We start from the raw sequence: 21,168 nt of genomic DNA, 5'->3' as shown, positions 1-21,168 counted from the left end.
TCATAATTTAAATTAAATAGGATTGGCCTTCCTTCCACAAATAGTCCATGGCATAATGCTGGATCTGTGCTAAACTAGCTTGCTTTAAGAACAAGTATTTGTGCTTCCACTTTGCTGAACTACAGTCCTGGTATCATTAGTCCTCGCCCATGCTGGTCAAAACAAATGGAGCTGTAATTAGGCATCATCAGAAGGAGCAAAGGTTCTCCACCCATGCTTTGAATGTTGTATTCCAGAGTTCTTCCTAAATTCTACATCTCCTATTAAGATGTAGAATTTAGGAACAAGCTTCCACATAGCCTTAACTTTTTCTTATTTCTTATTTCTCAAATTGCCCAAGTTGAGGTTTTCATCCCATCATGTTAACTACCTCACTGACCTGTTTAGTTCCCAGGTAACTGAACACACCATGCCACTATAGTAGAAGCTAACAAGTATCAGAAGATTCATTGCCATGAACAGATCTAAATAAGAACTAGATTAAATAGGATGCTACTCACACTTGCAGTGTGAGCCTGTATATATGCTAAATGTATGTGTATGACTCTCTCTGCATGTTTTTGTGTGTGTGGGTGTGGGTGTGAGAGAGACACACAAAAACTACAGTAATTGCAAGGAGATGCAATTATGAATGGAACTGCATGGAAGGAAGGACAAGGGAGAAATCCCTTTGTTTCTCCCATAATCCTAAAGCAGGTTGCTCTACTCTGCAGGTGCTCATAGCACTGAGAGAAAACCTTTCATTAACCTTACTCCTAACTGTTTATGCCAGACAGCCCTAAAAATTGCTTACCTGCTGCGTTTCATGTATTTTTAGAATTCATGAGAACCGCAAACCAATGACAAATACTTTTCAAGTTAAAAAAACAAAACAAAAGCTCCACTTCTCTATAATGAACAGATTTTTTTAAATTGTTAATTTAGAATATATTCAGAATTCTGATGAGCTCTTACAGTGTCCATCTTCTGCCTCCTTAAGGCTTTATTTTTTTAACTTTAGACAAGTCTTATCTTCATTTATTCACAGAGAAAAAAATTCTTACACAGCTGTTTATGCCTTTAAAGGAACTCAGCTGAGGTATAAAAAAAATCACTAGAGTGCAGCCAGCCAACAGCATTTCAATTGACCTTATAAAAAGTGAAATGTTTGCTTATACTGTAATAAAATAACAAAATGTGTCCTGTAATACAGCTGCGCAAAAGAAATTAGGTTAGCCTTTTCAAAATGATAAAATTAAAAGATTTCAAAACATACAGTAATAAAGAATTCCTGCTTCCAAGAGATCTTCAGACTCCAATAAAATGCTTGAATATATGTACATGCAACAACCATTACACAAACTGTATTATAGCAGCTACCACTGTCCTCTGTGCCAAAAATGCTAGTTTGCATAATAAAAATAAATTATTCATCCCCCTCCGCTCTCCAGCATTCACAATGCAATGTAAAATATTCAATACTTTTGTTCGGCAAACAAATGAAAGAAGGTCAAAGAGGGGGAAAAAACTTTCCATGCTCCTGCAACTCAAAGAATTTAAAGAAATTCTTGGGCCTCCTGGTCTCCCTCCATTATTATTTGATAAAGCTGAGAAGACAAAACTTACAGATATGGCTGCCAAAGTCACAACAAAAATTCTGCCCGCTGCCAACTTCTAAAGATAAGGTAAAGTCATTCCTAAAATAAGATTGATTTGCTGCAATTCTCAAAATCACAAGAGAGATAACTGCTGCCCTCTGTCTATTATTTTTGAAACTTTTGCAATGTACCTTTGCGCAGTGGCTGAGGCATGGTTAAGATCTGGATGAGCAAAAGAGATGTGACATCCTTATAAAGCACCGGAACCTCTGGCTGATCCTCACTGCACATCCTGACAAAAATACATGTCATTAAAATCCATATTAATTTTCTCAAGATTTAAATACATTTCTTGATCCATTGCTATTTGATTATAAGTAGCAAAGGGAACATAATTTAAAAGTAAAATTGGAAATATTTGGACTGAGACTGATTTATTTCACCTTGATCATCTACTCATATTTGTGACGTGAAGAAACAAAATTAAGTTGAATGCAGTGGGAAAGCGGTATTTAAGAACTTTTGTGTGATAAAACAAGAAAAGATAATTCATCAAAAGGATGAATTGGCAATAGATGAATGCAGATTCAGTACAAAAGCACAAAGTAAGTACTTTGAGGGGTTTTTTAATTATAGAATGAAAATTGGACAAATGGGAAAACCAACACATGAAGCAAACCGAAGCAAAAGCAAACACATGAAGCAAATTGTACAAGCAAAGCTTAGCTTAGCTTATAAATGGCTTCCCTGCTGATTCACCAAACTTACTGTAAAAAAATTCAATAAAAAAATTCAATTCATGGTTATATGAAACTCCAATTGGCATTCTAACTTCCCAAACTTAAAAAAAAATGTGCGGATAGCTATGTAAATGTGAACAGAGAGATATAAAATAGTTATGCTAAATAGGAATTGATAAGCACATTTAAAATGAATATTATAGTACTGCAAGTAAAACTAACCCAACTTATATTTTACATGTATTCAATCTTCTCAATAATTGGCAACATTCATTTCTCTTTCAAGTATATTTTAACAGGTTGCTAAACTTTCAGAAATCAAATAGAATTTGACCTTTGCATAAACAAATAATGCATTTAGTTCCTTCACTAGAAGTGAAAAAGTAAAATTCTAGAAAATGCCTTTTAGTTAAGCTTCTTTAGTTTATGTCAAGCACCAGAGTAAATTAAGCCTTAAATCTACGCTGTCATATATTAAAAGCTTAAGCAACTTCATCATGATATGGAACTGTCCTTTAAAAGTCTGTTTGCAGTATAGAATATCCACTCTACTAATGCCTTCAATGCCTATGAGACAAGTTGATAAATATAGCTTTGCAATGCACCCACAGAAGCAGTTAGTGAGGAAAAAGCCCTAATATTTTCCAGGGGAAAAGACCACAATTATTGCATGTTGAACAAAAATTTGCCAAGTTGGTTTAAGAGCTTGCATATTCCAAATTCAGAGAAATCGACAACATTGCTGGGAATCATGGCTGAACAAAAAAGGTGGGTTTCCTCATTGCTGACCCAGATTTCCAAATGCAATCTATACAAATAAACTATGGCTACACTAAGCTAATAAGGACTAGTTTGATTTAGTGGTTAAGGCACTAGGCTAGAAGCCAGGAATCTGCGAGTTCTAGCCTGAATTAAGCATGAAAGCTGGCTGGATAACTTTGGGCCAGTCACTCACTCACTCTCTCTCAGTCCGAGTCCTTGAAGATTAAAGGAGATTGTGTGTGTTCACCACTTTGAGTTATTTATATAAAAATGTGGGAAATAAATATTAAAGAAATAATAAATAACATCAAGCCAAGTGCCCAGTCTGTTTCATACATGCTAGACTCCATGTCTTTTCTGACTTTCTGAGGGAAATGGTGCAACCTCTTTTAAGTAAAAAAATAATGGGAAGCTGGTATGGTGCAATTAAAGGGCCAGGCTACAGTGGCATCCTCATTTAATGAGCTTAAGTCTCACATGCTTCCCATAGATGTTCTTGGTCATAAAGAGTGAGAGGCTGAAGTTTAAGGAATGATTGAGAACTATGCTCATCTACTCAGGAAAGAAAGGCAAAGGTAAAGAGAGGGTGGTAGGGACACCATATGTATGTTTTCGTAGATTTTCACGGGTACAGGTATGTAGGTCTTGGTGTATTCGGGTCTTTTCCCGTGTAAAATCTTACACGGGAAAAGACCCGAATACACCAAGACCTACACACACACACACACACACACACACACACATATATATATATATATATGTGTGTGTGTGTGTGTGTGTGTGTGTGTGTATAATATACACATATATATATACATATATATATACATATATATATATATATACATATATATATATATACATATATATATATATATATATATATATATATATATATATATATATATATATATATATATACACACACACATATATATAAATAAAGAGGGACGCGGTGGCTCAGTGGGTTAGGACGCTGAGCTTGTCGATCAGAAGGTCGGCAGTTTGGCGGGTCGAATCCCGAGTGCCGCGTAACAGAGTGTTACTTGTCCCAGCTTCTGCCCACCTAGCAGTTCGAAAGCACGTAAAAATGCAAGTAGAAAAATAGGGACCACTACGGTGGGAAGGTAACAGCGTTCCGTGCGCCTTTGGCGTCTAGTCATGCCAGCCACATGACCACGGAGACGTCCTCAGACAAGTGCTGGCTCTTCGGCTTTCAAACGGAGATGAGCACCAGCCCCTAGAGTCAGAAACGACTAGCACGCATGTGCGGGGGAACCTTTACCTTTACCTTATATATAAATAAAACAATGACCTGCTGAACAAGCCACAATCACTCTTTGAAATAAAGTTTATCACTCATTTGGCTAATATGTACTTTTCTACAGGTGTACTTAATATGCTTCAATTGACCAAGGAACACAAACAATATTGCTAACTGGGTAGATCTGATATTGTCTGATATAAGGGTGTTTTGAAGTCTGGAAAGCTATTTTAGGGATTATACTTCTGTTTTATGCATCCTGCCCCCAAGGCCAAAAAAATGCAAAAACTAATTTTTGGAATAATTATGTGTTGAGCGGATTTGGACATCAGAAAAAAAAAAAGTTCAGAAACTGCATGCAATGCTTGAGGCTGTGGTTGTTTATCCTAAACAGAATTGATTAAAACATGGTGAACATTAAAAATATCTTTATACTTACTCCAATTCTTCATCCTGTATCAACCGTGTCAGTTTCTTCCATGGATTGTAAGCAGAATCAATGCTGTAGAGTCTCATGTGCATAGCCAACACGTGAAACAGCTGATCTATAGAAAAAGAAATGAAGAGGGGGGTTTTTAGATGAAACTTCTCGATTTTATATCCCTTTGAAAAGGTTTATTCAGCATTTTTAAATATCTGTCTGAGAGGACTTCCTTAAGCCCTGATATAGTTCACTGGAACTAGACTCAAATTCCAATCCTAAACAGAACAATGAGGTGCACTGGATGACTTTGAGTACTTTACTCATTGTTATTTAATCGAGCTCATTCACCGTTTCAAAGATAAAATGAGACATACTTCCCTATAAACCATGCTGAGAAACAACTGAACAGCCAAGTCACAGATTTTTGAATTTGTATTACAGTTTTTTAAAAAAAGGCTTATTGAAGGGTGCTTTCTGATTAGGATTTTGCTATATAATTGTTTTTCCTGGACTTTTAAAGGATATCCAACTGCCAACAGTTGTTTTTACAACCTCTGCTTTACCATGTTTTTTTGAAAACAGGTAAGGAGCTACAAGAAGAGTGAAGGTGCTAGTAGCTTTTTGTGTAGACTTAATTGCTTATACTTTCTGCATTTCCTTTAGAATTTACAATTTACAATTGCTTTCCAAATTTATAATTCAGAACAATACATTATTCCGGATTTCCTTTTTAAAAAAAGCTCTATGCATTGAAACTTATATTTATTCTCAAACTAAGCTCTGATCTCCATTTTCCTACACTGTCCTTTACTTTACATGGATCTAGATAAACTCAAAATTGGGAGAGGGGAAAGATAACTTAAAAATGTGAGGAGCTTTTGCAACAAAATATGGGAGAAGTGGTGATCAAGGGTTAGTTGGAAGAGGAATTCTATATAGGGGTAGGAGGAGATTGAGAGACAGTTCAAAAGCAGAGAGCGCAAGAGAGGCAGCACAAAGCAAAGCAAAGGCTCATACTCATGAATGCCCTTTATTTCAAAAGTCTTCCACTGATTCTTGTTTGTTCCAATGTCTCTCCTTCCCTTTTTACCTGAGGTTCTGCAAATCATTTGGTCCTATTCCGATCATGTTTTCTAGTGAGATATTCTTGTAGTTCACCTGAATGACCTGTTGATAACTATGATGAACCATCTTTCTTCAAAATTAGTGCTATTAGACCAGACATGTCAAACACAAGGCCCAGGGGCCGGATCCGGCCCGCAAAGTGGTTTCATGCGGCCCGCGAAGCCATCCTGGAAACAGTGAGGAACGGCCCCCACTGCCGTGGCCCTGGCCCAGAGACCCTCCTTCTGCCCCACTCCTGCCCAGGCCCCCATAGGCACCCTTGATGTGAACGATGTAGAGCTGGCCACACCCACCCAGTAGGCCATACACACTCTAGCCACGCCCACCCAGTAGGCCACGCCCACCCAGCCCCTTGAGGGCAACCGCAATGCTGATGCGGCCCTCAATGAAATTGAGTTTGACAACCCTGTATTAGACAGATATACTGACCACTTGTCATAGCCAGGAGTATAAAATATTACTGCCACAACCAAATTTCTTTGGTGCTACAGGTGAACATTTCAATCTGATCTATGTACAAGATCAGGGGTCTCCAACCCTTGGTGCGCAGCCCACTGACAGGCTGCAGCCCGTTTGGGACCAAGCCACGAAAGTGGTGCAAGAGCGTGCACAAAGCTGCGTTTGTGAAAGCAGTGTGTGCATGTGCGTGAAATCAACGCCTCTCCTCCCCCTGCTGCCATCACCCCTTCCACCTGTCCGCCAAGCCGGACAGGCTGAAAACAGCTGTACAAGATATTCTTAGTTTCATGGAATGGTTCCATTTTTCAATCTTTCTCATTAATACCAAGAGCTCCTTAGAACTCAACCTCGGGTATCTCTTATTCTCTTTGTATAATCTTTCTCTAGCTTCTCTGATTTTACATATCAAATTCTGCTACTATGTTTTTTGCTAATCTTTGAGATTCAGAATGGGACAACTTGCCATGGCCAACTCGCTGCGGGACAACTCAATAATTAAATTTAATTATTTAAGTTTATTTATAGTTTAAGTTTATTAGATTTATATACCGCCCTTTTCCCATAGGTTTACAAGGTGTTTAAAAACATCAATACAATACAAAAATTTAAAAAAACAATTAAATTTGATCCCTGAAAAAATATAAAAACCCCAATTAAAAACTCTCAGCCTGGGCCGGAAAGCTCAAAGAGCCAGGTCTTCAGGTCCCGGCGAAATGAACGAAGGTCGGGGGCAGTCCTAAGCTCCATGGGCAGCTGGTTCCAAAGGGCTGGTGCACCCACAGAGAAGGCCCTCCCCCTGGGTATTGTCCGTCGGCAATCTTTTACTGGCAGCACCCTGAGAAAGCCCTCCCTGTGGGAGCGCACAGGACGAAGGGAGCTTGATGCCGGCAGCAGGTGTTCCCTCAAATATCCCTGACCCAAGCCATTTAGGGCTTTATAGGTCATCACCAGCACCTTGAATCTCACCTGGAGGGCAACCGGAAGCCAATGCAGCTCGCGGAGTAGAGGTGTTACATGGGAGTATCGGGAAACCCCCATCACAACTCGCACGGCCGCATTCTGCACCAGCTGAAGCCTCCGAGTGGTCCTCAAGGGCAGCCCCATGTAGAAAGCGTTGCAGTAGTCTAACTAGGAGGTCATGAGCGCATGAGTGACTGTGCGTAGGGCAACTCGGTCCAGATAGGGTTGCAACTCGCACACCAGGCGAACCTGGGCAAAGGCCCCTCTGGTCACAGCTCCTATGTGATCTTCAAAATTGAGCCGTGAATGCAGGAGGACGCCCAAGTTGCGAGCCCTATCAATGGGGGGGTAACACCTCACCCCATCGTTAACGATGGAATAAATTGGTTAACCCGAGATGCCGGTATGCACAGCCACTCAGTCTTGGCAGGATTGAGACGAAGCCTGTTTCTCCCCATCCAGACCCGGACCGCCTCCAGGCAACGGGACATCATGGCGAGGGCATCACTGGGTTGGTTTGGGGTGGAGAAAAAAAGTTGGGTATCATCAGCATACTGATGATATCCCACCCCGAAACCACGAATGATCTCGCCCAGCGGCTTCATATAGATGTTGAACAGGAGGGGCGACAGAACTGACCCCTGAAGAACTCCACAAACGAGAGGCCTCGGGGCAGATCTCTGCCCTCCTGTCAACACCAATTGCAAGCAGCCCAGGAGATAGGAGAACCACTGTAAAACAGTGCCTCCCACTCCCAACCCCGAGACGCCGCAGTAGGATACCATGGTCGATGGTATCAAAAGCCGCTGAGATCTAATAGGACTAGGACAGAGGTGCAACCCCTGTCCTGAACCCGCCAGAGATCATTCACCAGCGTGACCAATGCCGTCTCCGTGCTGTGCCTGGGCCTGAAGCCCGATTGATACGGTTCAAGATAATCAGTTTTCTCCAGGAACAGAGGAAGCTGATGTGCCACCACACTCTCAACAACCTTCGCCAGAAAGCGAAGGTTGGAGACCGGACGATAGTTATTCAAAATCGCTGGGTCCAAGGCAGGCTTCTTGAGAAGGGGCCTCACCACCGCCTCTTTCAAGGCGGCGGGGAAAACACCCTCTCTCAAAGAGGCAGTTATTACTGCCTGGAACCAGCTTCGTGTCTCCTCCCGAGCCGCATAAATCAGCAAGGAGGGACATGGGTCCAATAAACAGGTGGTGGAGCTCAGCCTCCCCATAATCCTGTCCACATCATCAGGGGAAACAGGATCAAACTCAGTCCAGATAACATGCTCAAGACCGTCCGATTCTGTCCTATGGAAACCTTCCTTTAATGATTCTATTCTACCATTTATTTGATATTAGTTTAACTCTTGTCCTGAAGTGAGTTGTCCTATGGCGAATTCTCCTAGACCAGGGGTAGGCCTACCCCTGTCCTAGACCCTTGAGATTTGCTGGTCACTGCCTTGGATGACATGATGTTGGCATTGCTCTCCAACTGCCTAGGCAGGATTTGAGACTGAATGTGCTGTATCACCTTTAACTGAAGAATGAATAAGAAATTATTGTACTTTACTTTGTTCATCTCATCCCTCCTCTGGGGTTCAAGGTTGCCAGTTACAGATTCCCCCCCATTTGTGAGGAACCTAACAATCCAAATTGAAAAATACCTTTGCTAGGTCCATGGAGTAAAAGCTTTAAGAATCGGAAACTCACTACTAGGTTAGCCAAGGCTTTTAGTTCATGCTTTACTTTTTGTGCTTGCATTATTGTAGCAAGCTTACAGCTAGGTTACTCAAGAGCTTACTCCAGCCCTTGATGTTGCTAGTGATATTATTTTGGACCTTCCTTACATTGCCTTCAACTCTTTTTATTGCTAATCATTGCATTAGTTGGAAATTCATGTAAGATACTGCCGTGTTTCCCCGAAAATAAGGACTGTCCCAAAAATAAGCCCTAGCTTGATTTTTACACGTGCGCCCAAAAATAAGCCTTAGTTTGGGGGCGAGGTGCACATAAAAAAAAATCAAACTAGGGCGGGGGTGGTGAAGCTGCCCCAGGCACCTCACACCTGCTTACCTTAGAACCACTGCAGCCAGGCCTCCAACGTCCAGACACCTGTCGCACCACTGCCCGAGTTTTTCTGTGGCCGCTTGCAGCCTCATGCCACGTGGCGCATCACACCACTGCCAATTGCAGCAGCAGGCCGTGAGGCTTGTTGCACCAATTGTACCGCTGCCACCACTCGCAGGACACATGGCTCGTTGTGCCAATTGCACCAGTGCCGCCGTTCATAGCAGGAGGCCACAAGGCTTGCCATGCCGATCACATCCACTTGCGATCAGCACAACAAACCTTGCGGCCTCCTGCAGCAAGTGGTGGCACCAGTGCAATCAGTGTGATGCGCTGTGCGGCCTCCTGCTGCTAGCGATGGCGGCATGATGCGCCACATGGCATGTGGCTGCAAGCAGCTGCAGAAGACAGGCAGGCAGCAGCATGACAGGTGTTGGGGCGTGGCAGGCCTGGCTGTGGTGGTCCTAAGGTAAGACATCCCCCCCCCCCCCAAATAAGACTTGGTGCCTCTTTTGGAGGCAAAAAAAATATAAGACCTGGCCTTATTTTGGGGAAAACATGGTAACACAAATTACGGGGGTTGATGAATTACACACACATTTGAAATACCTGCTGTTGGCTCACATCCCTGCACACCTGACTCCCTTTATCAGTCTTTTGCTACTATCACATTGTGGAACAGTCACATCCCAACGAAGAACTTTTTCTCACTTGACTTGTTTTTTTGGAATAAGCTTCATTCAAGACCACATTTGGAACTGAATCACTGAAGGTTTCAAAAGCATTAAAAATGCTTTTTCCCCCCATGGGTCCCTGCAAAGTTGCTTCAAAATCAGTCATTCAATGCATTCTTATCTAATACTTCATATATTCCAAGTTAATATATATGCCAGACATTTCAGTTTACAGGTTTATTTTACATTATGATATAACTGATTGTAATATGCATTTTTTGAATTCTATGTTCTTACTGCACTTAGTTATGCATCCATAAAAAAACCAAACTATTACCATCACTGCTTTTGCTACATACAGATGGATGGACAAACAGATCTGCCAAAATCCTGTTATTCATTTTTATATCTAGAATATAGTCCAGCTGCGTCCACAGGCACATCTAGATTATCTGTTAATTTTTATGCAACCAAAGCCCACATCTCTTCCCTGTTAAGAATAAAGAGGTCGAAGAGGAGCTAAATGAAACAGGATACTTGAGGTTTAATTTTTTCGGATCTACAGATCAAGGCTGCTATAAGAATTACACAAAATGAACCCGGGGAAATAACAATACTTCATATTATTTCCCTTCTATTTAAACTAGGTAATTTCTCTTTCAAATATAGATCTAATCAGAATTACTTCGTATTTGGGAATCCCATGTTTTCAACTGTTTTCAATTTTTCCCCCTATATTCCCATGTATATTTTGATTCAATTTTACTAGACTGTTCCTTTCAAAATAGTGCAGACAATGAAATTTTTAGTTGGTATCAGTATAGAGGTGCTCCAAAAAATTTTTTGTCCCACCCAAAAACTTATTTATATTTTCTCTTTACTTGATTTATTACTTCTGTTTCTAACCTACTGTCCCTAGCACTTGTAGGGGCTCCTAAAAATGCCACGTGTAAATATAAATCACAGAAGGAATTAATTTATTTTCTACAAATAGACGATTATTCATAGACACTTGGGAGGCCAAAACAGGCTCATGCTGAAGTCAGCTGCTTCATGTAGAGCTTGAGGGCTGTAATTAACTTCTTGGTTTGCCAAATAATTGTAGGCACAGATGACATTGGAACTAAGTGCTGTCACCTGTTTTCTGAATTGGCAGCAGTGAATTAGGACAAAATGAGCTCCCATTCAAACTGGCAAGAGATGTTTAATGAACATTCATTCCTTTGTTCTTTGACTTGTATACGTTTACATAAGCAATAACCCCACCTACCCAGGCTAAAAAAAAATCTCCTATGGAAACGAAGAGTTGTGGGGTTGTAGCTGTGGAACATAAAACTGTGTTTTTATTGGGGAGGCTCTTAGATTTAGAAGATCCTGTTTGCGAAAGGCAAAGAGAAGGATTGCTGTTTTCGTTGATGCTCTTCTACAGAACCTTGTTGCCACCTCCAACGGAGTTCTAGAAGGTTCTTCAAATCTCTGGAAAACAGCCTGCTTCAGTTTTCCAGTCACGAAACCTGTCACTGGATGGGGCACAATTACATATACCTCTTGGTATTGGTTCAATTGTAGTACCTCAAAACACAGTTTGGCATAATCACAGATTCACGCATCTTTTCTCTGGGTATTTGATGCTAATACAATTTTATACACATAAATTCCCAGCAATGTATAGTCTGCTTTTTATCTAACAAACAGCTATATCATGATTTGTAGAAACAGTACAGAAATTCTGGCATATGGCTGGGAACTTCTTATGAGACCCAGGGAAAAACATGTTTGTTCACTCAATACCATTCATAGCTAGTACCAAAAAAGTTACAGTATAAGTCATTTATATTTCTTTTTGTGGATTGATATTATCTGTTTTCATTGTAAAGGGGGAAAATGATCAGGATCACTTCTATCTGTATTATAATTATGCTTTTGTTCTAAGCAAACATTCCATTGCTGGATAGTAAGAAAAAAAACATATTGTCCTGTTTCAAGGTAAAATATGCTATCCTCAATAGCATGTCCTGCAGCTATCAAAGAAAACCAAATTGTTATAAAGAAAACATGGAAATAAACTTAAATTCATTCATTTCCTGCATAAATTGCATTTACTTTTTCTGAAAATTATCTGCAAATTAATATTAAGGTTGAAATCTTAATTACTTATTGGTGTAACAACTTGTAAAATCCAAAGGCACTTATTTGTAAGTACAAATGCATAAAGACAGTAACCATAGGGTGGCATTTCATATTTTGGACTTCACCTGCTACAGAATAAACCTATATTTAGTTGTACGTGACCCCTAAGCAGCATAATACACCAAGAAATGTTGCTTGTGACACTTAGAAGATAGCAAGTACTACTCAGGTTAGATTATTAGTACCAAATTAGCTTCACCTAGAATCCATACATGTAATTATGTTATTATAAAGAAAAAAACTTATATAGTAATTTAAAACAAAATTTTAATAACATTGATTCACACACTATGTAATTTTATTTTTTCCTTCCACTAAACTGGGGGGAGGCAAATATTGCCCTCTAATGGGAAGATGGTTCTAAAGAAAAAGGGCAAGAAATATGTCTTCTTTCTTTATAAGTACTGAATTTGCAATTCTAAAAATGCATCTATACTTTTTACTAAACAGTTAGCACTAGCATTTCTAGTCAGCTAGATGGAATTTAACAGTGTCCAGATCGCTAGATTCTGCTATTTTTAGATGAATATAAAACAGGATACAAAAAGCCATGTGGTCTTTGGTGGACTCAGCTAGACCTAACATATAGAAATTTAGGTACTCATACTAATTTTTCGAAGCAGTAAAAGTGTTACACTCAATTTGCCAGCAAATTTGGAAAACTCAACAGTTGCCACAGGATTGGAAAAGATCAGTTTACATTCCAATTCCAAAGAAAGGCAGTGCCAAAGAATGTTCAAACTATCGCACCATCGCACTCATTTCACATGCTAGTAAAGTTATGCTTAAAATCCTACAAGCTAGACTCCAGCAGTATGTGGATCGAGAACTACCAGAAGTGCAGGCAGGATTTTGAAGAGGCAGAGGAACTAGAGATCAAATTGCCAACATACGTTGGATCACGGAGAAAGCTAGGGAGTTCCAGAAAAACATCTACATTGACTATGCTAAAGCTTTTGATTGTGTGGATCACAACAAACTGTGGCAAGTTCTTAAAGAGATGGGAGTACCAGACTAACTTATTTGTCTCTTGAGAAACCTACATGTGGGTCAAGAAGGAACAGTGAGAATTGGACACGGAACCACTGATTGGTTCAAAATTGGGAAAGGAGTCCGGCAAGGCTGTATACTGTCGCCCTGCCTATTTAACTTATATGCAGAGCACATCATGAGAAAAGCAGGGCTAGATGAATCAAAAGTTGGAATTAAGATTGCCGGGAGAAATATCAACAACCTAAGATATGCAGATGATACCACTCTAATGGCAGAAAGTGAAGAAGAACTAAAGAGCCTCTTGTTGCGGGTGAAGGAGGAGAGTGCAAAACTTGGGTTGAAACTTAACATTAAGAAAACCAAGATCATGGCGTCCGGCCCTCTCAATTCCTGGCAAATAGATGGGGAAGAAATGGAGGTAGTGACAGATTTTATTTTCCTGGGCTCCAAGATCACTGCAGATGGGGACTGTAGCCAAGAAATTAAAAGATGCTTGCTTCTTTTAGACAGCACACTAAAAAGCAGACACATCACCCTGCCAACAAAAGTGTGTATAGTCAAGACTATGGTCTTCCCAGTTGCAATGTATGGCTGTGAAAGTTGGACCATAAGAAAGGCTGAGTGCCAAAGAATTGAGGCCTTTCAACTATGGTGCTGGAGAAGACTCCTGCGAGTCCCTTGGACTGCAAGGCAATCAAACTGGTCAGTCCTAGAGGAGATCAACCCTGACTGCTCTTTAGAAGGCCAGACCCTGAAGTTGAAACTCAAAATACTTTGGCCACCTAATGAGAAGGAAGGACTCACTGGAGAAGAGCCTAATGCTGGGAAAGGTTGAGGGCAAGAGAAGGGGACGACAGAGAATGAGGTGGCTGGATGGAGTCACTGAAGCAGTAGGAGTGAGCTTAAATGGACTCCAGAAGATGGTAGAGGACAGGAAGGCCTGGAGGAACTTTGTCCATAGGGTTGCGATGGGTCGGACACGACTTCACAGCTAACAACAACTCCTTTTTTCAAAGCAGGCTTAAATGGTAGTGTTTTTTTAACTGTACTTTTACTATAGAGATTTTATTGTACATTTAAAATTATAATCAAGCCAGTAGTTTGCCAAAAGGTTAAAAAAACATAGCAACATAATCGCCCAATTAGATACATCTATACTAATATGTAACCGCTGAGCCACCATGACACAGAGAGAGAGAGAGAGAGAGAGAGAGAGAGAGAGAGAAGGAGAGAAGGGCTTGTTGGCTAGAAAAGCCAGCAGCCTACTTTCAAGGCCCGAGTGCTACATGACAGGGTGAATTCCCATCGTGCCCCAGCTCCTGTCAACCTAGCAGTTCGAAAGCATGCAAATGCCAGTAGATAAACAGGTACTACTTCAGTGGGAAGATAACAGAGCTCCATAACCAGGGCTTTTTTTCTCATAGAACGCGCAGAACGGTGTTCCGGAACCTTTTTTTTTGCAAAACAAACAAACAAACAACCCAGCTCCCTTATTGGTTTTCCTAAGCCTATTGCAGGGCTAGCAATCTTGGCTCTTTTTTATGACTCGTGGACTTCAACTCCCAGAAATCCTGAGCCAGCCATGCTGAGGGGAAAGGGAGAGGTTTCCAAGCTGAGCCATGCTGGCTCAGGAATTCTGGGAGTTGAAGTCCTTGAGTCATAAAAGACCCAGCACTAGAGGAGGACATTAAAATTATTTACAGGATTATTTCTTTAGGAACTAAACTTTTAGAATCTAAAACAGCTAATTCAGAAAAGCCAACAGGAAAGAACCTCACATTTTTCATCTGCTTCTGTCTTTTGGAAGGTAAAATTAGATAACAAAATAATCTATTTCTGGGGGTATTATCTGTATAGTAAAATTTTGGACAAGCAGTGATCATGTTACATTTGTGCATAAGTGTAGTCAGTAGCATATGCCTTTTTAAAAATATAAAACATGCAAAGAAACAAAAATAAGTCCAAAATATCTGTATTACATCCAGAAATGCCAACTTTGCAACCAATATTTCTCATCCATAACTATGGCACCCTAAGGATACCCGCATACATGCAAATGTTTCTCTGGGATCAGCAACGCAACAAGGATTGCTTTTTCCTTCCAATAACATATACCTAAAACCAGTTTATTGCATTTGGCAATTGTACAAAAAAATCTCATTCATTTAATTTGAAATCAAGTGAAAAATTGATTTAAATTATATTAAAACAAATTAATGGCAATTCTTTTATAAAAAGTTGCCTCAAACAAAATGAGTTTGACATGCCTGCTCTAGATAGTTGAACGCTCCAAAATAGACCAGGCCTGTACATACAGCCTACCAAGCACCCTTGGACAAAGCACAGACTTTTTTTTTTAAGTAACAAAATCACCACCACTGCCCTGAAAGTCATGTTGCCTACAGCCTTCATGGCTTACCATGACCTCAAGCTCCAACACTGTAGATGCTCCTCAAGTCACCAAATCATTGATTAGCCCACCAGCATTCCTTTGCAGACCACAAAGATTTTTAATTTATCAGTGTGGGCCTTTTTTTCTACAAGATGATAATAACAATAACAATAACAATAACAATAACAATAAGAAGAAGAAGTAGTAGTAGTAGTAGTAGTAGTAGTAGTAGTAGTAGTTGGAAGGGACCTTGGAGGTCATCTAGTCCAACCCCCTGCACAGGCAGGAAACCCTATACCATTTCAGACAAATGGCTGGCCAGTCTCTTCTTAAAAACATCCAGTGTTGGAGCATTCACCACTTCTGGAGGCAGGTTGTTCCACTGGTTAGTTGTTCTGTCAGGAAATTTCTCCTTAGTTCTAGGTTGCTTCTCTCCTTTTTTTTATTGAAAAGTTTTAAAATACAGTTTTCCTTTAAAAAGCCCCCCTTCCCCCTCCCACCTCCCCCCCTACCTCTCCCCCTCCCCCCCCTCCCTCCTCCCCCCCCCTCCCTCCCCCCCTCCCCCCCCGACTTCCCAGAGCTAAATACAAGGTATATATATATTAAAAAAAAGCAATCATAAACAACCATATACTAACAACTATAAATTCTAAAATCCATCACTCTCTAACTTATATAGGATAAAACAAACCTTAGCAATATTAAATATATATAAAAAAAACTAAAATAGAAAAAGAAAAAAGAAAACGAAAGAAGACTTATTCGAATGCTACATAAAACTTCTTAACCCTATACTTGTTCTGGATAAACTCAATCCATTTTCTCCATTCCATAATATAACGTTCTTGCGAATGATCTTTCAAATAGGCCGAAATCTTCGCCATCTCTGCCAGGTCGGAAACCTTTAAAGTCCACTCTTCTATGGTCGGCAGTTCCTCTTTCTTCCAATATTGGCCTATCAAAAGTCTTGCTGCCGTAATTAAGTTCAACATCATCTTGGTGTCCACAACTGTAGCGTCGACAATTATTCCCAACAAAAAAAGTTGCGGACAAAACTTTATCCTCTGTTTAAAAATCTTCTGCATATTCCACCAGACTTTTATCCAAAAAGCCTTAACCTTCTTACATGTCCACCATATGTGAAAATATGTTGCATCTTCATCACCGCACCTCCAACATTTAGGCTGATAATTCGGATACATACTTGCAAGCTTTTTAGGATCTAAATGCCATCTATAAAACATTTTGTAAAAGTTCTCTCTTAGATTTTGAGCTTGAGTAAATTTTACGTTCCTCACCCAAATCTTTTCCCACGTGTCCATTGTGATAACTTCCTGGATGTTTTGGGCCCATTTTATCATACAATCCTTAACAAGCTTTGTTTCTGAATCAATCTCTATCAATGCAAGATATATCCGTTTAATATGTGCTGGTCCCTGATTTCTAATTTGCTTTATCAAGTTTTCATCAGTCATTGCAAATCCATTTTTCTGGTCTTCTTTCCACCTGGCCCGTAACTGAATATATTGAAACCAAGTTTGAACAACCTTCTCTTCTCGCAAGAGGCTATATGATTTCAAACACCAAACATTCCTTTCCAAGCTTAAAATTTCCTTGTATGTAGTCACATCATGTTTGAAACCAGCATGTATATTTTCTATTGCGTGTTTTGGAATTGCCCACAATGGTATCTTGCAGCTTCACTTATGTCTATACTTCTTCCAAACTCTCAGCAATGCCTGTCTTAAAATATGCATCCTAAACACAGTATCTACCTTCTTATCATACAACAAATATGCATGCCAGCCAAACAACAAATCATGGCCCTCAAGATTTAATAACCTCGGTTGCGTCAAATTAATCCAATCACTTATTCCTACTAATGCAGCAGCTTCATAATATAATTTAAAATTAGGCAATTTAAGGCCACCTCTCTCACGAGTATCCTGCATAATCTTAAGTTTAACTCGTGGCTTTTTCCCTGCCCACACAAATTTGTTGATACCACGCTGCCATTCCTCCAAGTTAGAATCTTTCTTAAAAATCTGTATCATTTGAAATAAAAATAAAAATTTGGGCAGGACATTCATTTTCACTGCTGCAATCCGTCCCAACAAAGACAATTGCAATTTTTCCCAACTCTCCAATTATTTTCGAATTTTCCCCCATAATTTTTCATAATTATTTTTATATAACTTTGTATTAGAGGGTGATAAAATCACCCCCAAATATTTAACCCTTTTAACAATCTCAAATCCAGTTAATCCTTCTAAAAGAACCTTCTGTGAAACTGTCATATTTCTAGCCAAAATTTTGGTTTTCTGTACATTTACTTTAAATCCAGAAACCTTCCCATATTGTGTTATTATCTCCATCAGGTCCACAACAGAGTTCTCTGGCTGGGTCACTGTAACAACCAGATCATCTGCAAATGCTCTCAATCTATAGTCCTGATCTCCAACTTGTATCCCCTTAATTTTTTCCGAATTCCGAATTTTAACCAATATCTCTAAAGTTAACACAAATAACAAGGGCGATAACGGACACCCTTGCCTTGTGCCCTTCTCAATATTACATGCTGCTGTCAGGCTATTATTAACTATAATTCGGGCAGTTTGTTTTTGATATAATGCCCTAATCGGTTGTAAAAATTTTTCCCCAAAATCCATTTTATCTAAAACTTTCAACAAAAATTGCCAATTCAATTGATCAAAAGCCTTTTCAGCATCTAAAAAGATTAGCGCTGCAGAGATCTGGTTGTTCCTTTCCAAAAACTCTAACACATCAACTATATGTCTCACATTATTTTTCATTTGCCTACCACTAATAAACCCCGTTTGATCCCCATGAATCACCTGTTGCAGAACCCTCATCAGTCTATTAGCCAAAACCTTAGCAAATATCTTATAATCTGTATTTAAAAGCGATATCGGTCTATAATTTTTAATTTGAGTAGCATCCTGGTCTTCCTTCGGAATCAAAGAAATAAAAGCTGTTCTCCAAGACGGTGGCACCTTTCCCCCCCTCTGGATTGTCTGGAACAGTTCCTTTAACGGTTTTATCATCTCTAATTGTAAATTTTTATAATAGGCCGCAGTCAAGCCATCCGTGCCTGGTGCTTTATCCACCTTCAGTTCCTTAATTGCTGTAAAAATTTCTTCTTCCGTAATCAGTTGATTAATCCCCTCTTTTTGTACTTGCGTAAGAACCGGGATGCTAGCATTCTCCAAGTATATATCAATATCTTTTGCACTAATTTCCTCTTTAGTATATAATTTCGAATAAAAATCCACAAAAGCATCCTTAATAAGATTCTGTTGAAACACAACCCTTCCTTTATACTCAATCTTATCTATCTTAGAGGCCCTTTGTTTTTTCCTCAGTCTATAAGCTAACCATCTGCCTGGTTTATTAGCGTTGCAAAAAGTATTATGCCTAGCAAACCGCAGATTGGTCGCCACTTGATCAGGCATTAATTTATCAAATTTTCCTCTTAGCAGTCTAATAGCCTCCTTGATCTTCACATCCTCTGGGTTCAAAATCAAAACCTTTTCTTTTTCCTTTATTTCATTCTCCAGTTCTTTCCTTCTAGTTTCCACTGCACGTCTATGTCTATTATTCATATATATCAACACCCCTCTCATATAGGCCTTGCTAGCATCCCAAACCATATCCATAGAGGTACCCTTATTCATATTAATCTCAAAAAAATCCTTCATCCGCTGTTTGCATTCTTCCACATTTCTCTGATTTCTAAACAAGTTCTCATTTACGCGCCACGAGCGCCTATCTCCTTTCTCCTTATCAATCTCCAACCAAACTGGACTGTGGTCAGAGATAGTTCTTGCACAAATCTTCACCTTTTTAGTTCTCAAAAAAAAATCATTAGTCAACAAAATAAAATCAATCCTTGAAAAAGATTGGTGTCTGTCAGAAAAAAAAGTATAATCCTTCTCCTGCAAGTGTCTCTCACGCCAAATATCTCGCAATTCCAGGTCATCCTTCATTTCAAAAAAAGATTTAGGCAGTCTAGCATGACTTGGAATGCGCTTAAAAGCTCCAGCCTTATCCAACTGTACATCCAAAACACCATTCCAGTCCCCCATAAAAATAAAAGATTTATAATCCAACTGGGTAAGCTTTGTGTGAAGTAAGCTAAAAAAGTCAGCTTGTTGTTGGTTAGGTGCATATAATCCAACTAAAAGCGTCTTTTTACCTTCTAACAACAGCTGAATCATAACATATCTTCCATGCTTATCTGCTTCAATTAAGTCTGCTGTTAAGGCACTTTTAACATAAACAACCACACCATTTTTCTTGTTCTCTGCAGAAGCAACAAATTGCGTACCCAGCCACGAGTTCGATAAGTACTTTTGATCCAAAACTCTAATATGCGTTTCTTGCAGACATATAACATCTATCTTAAATTGTTTTAAATATTGAAAAACTTTCTTCCTCTTCTGTGGTGAATTTAATCCATTAACATTCCAGGTTAAAAATTTAGTTGCCATGCATATCCTCCACAAGCTCTTGGACCACAGCTTTGATAGGACTAACTTCTTTAGGCCGTGCTCCTCCCACAGCTTGGCTATAAGTACGTTGTGAAGATTCTGAGGACTTTTGCTGATCTTGTTCTTTTATTTTCTTTGCTCGTTTTAAAGCAGCACGCGTTACTCTTTGCTCTCTAGGATCATCCAAAGAAGTTGTAGCTTGATCTCCTCCAGCACCATTTTCCTCTGTTTCATCCTCTTGATGTTCTCCTTCTCCAGGTCCCTTTGCAGCTTCCAGAAGTGTTAATGGGGTTGCTTTTAAGACATTATTGTAGAAATCACGCGCTTGCTTCACAGTAATCAGCCGATACATTTACCTTCATGCATCACCATCAGCCCATCTGGAATCTCCCATCTGAACCTTATATCTCTTTGCTTGAGCTCATGCACGAGAAATGTATAGTCCTTCCTTCCCCTTAAAATCCTTGGAGGAATTTCTTTTAAAACCAAGACTTCTTGTTCAGCAATCACAACTTTAGCATCATAGGCAGCTTGTATAACTTGATCTCTAATTTCTCTTTTTGCAAAATAAACCACCACATCTCTAGGCAACTTTCTCTGTCTGGCAATCCATGAATTCACCCGGAACACTTTATCCATAGCTGCTCTTATTTCAGATGCTGGCTGGTTCAATACCACTTCGAGAGCCTCAGAGATCAGCTGCTTTAAATCTTCTTTAATATTCTCTTTTAAACCTCTGATTCTGACAGCAAACTGCATCTGGTAATATTGGGCAAGGCTTAACTCCCTTTCCATTTTGTCTCTTGCATTCTCATTCTCCCGTGCTTTTACTTCTAATATTGCATTCCTTTGAGCCAGATCATCCATTTTTTCATCTAAATCTTCCACACATTCCGCCACTTTATGCACTGAAGACAAAATGTCTACCTTCATCACGCTGAACTTCTGTTCCATCCTCTCTTCCATTCTCTCCTCCAATTTCTCCAATTTCTCCTCCATCTGTGCAAATTTGTCAGCAATTGACTGATTAATTG

The 21,168-nt window shown here is 39.6% G+C and overlaps 1 protein-coding gene across 3 annotated transcripts in view; it reads right to left on the bottom strand.

The window, feature by feature from the left end:
- Positions 1-21,168, bottom strand: part of UBR3 (ubiquitin protein ligase E3 component n-recognin 3) — a 106,630-nt gene that overhangs the window by 6,800 nt on the left and 78,662 nt on the right. For all 3 annotated transcript variants that reach the window (XM_083352215.1, XM_083352216.1, XM_083352217.1), the window contains 2 exons: positions 4,780-4,885; positions 1,769-1,869 (listed from right to left, as the gene is read on the bottom strand). In XM_083352215.1, coding sequence (XP_083208341.1) covers positions 1,769-1,869; positions 4,780-4,885 — 207 coding nt within the window. The remainder of the gene's footprint in view (positions 1-1,768; positions 1,870-4,779; positions 4,886-21,168) is intronic.

Source organism: Vipera ursinii, assembly GCF_947247035.1.
Source record: "Vipera ursinii genome assembly, chromosome: 1".
In the NCBI taxonomy this organism is placed as follows: domain Eukaryota; kingdom Metazoa; phylum Chordata; class Lepidosauria; order Squamata; family Viperidae; genus Vipera; species Vipera ursinii.
The sequence above is the reverse complement of the archived record's forward strand: the minus strand, read 5'-3'. Positions and strand labels throughout refer to the sequence as shown.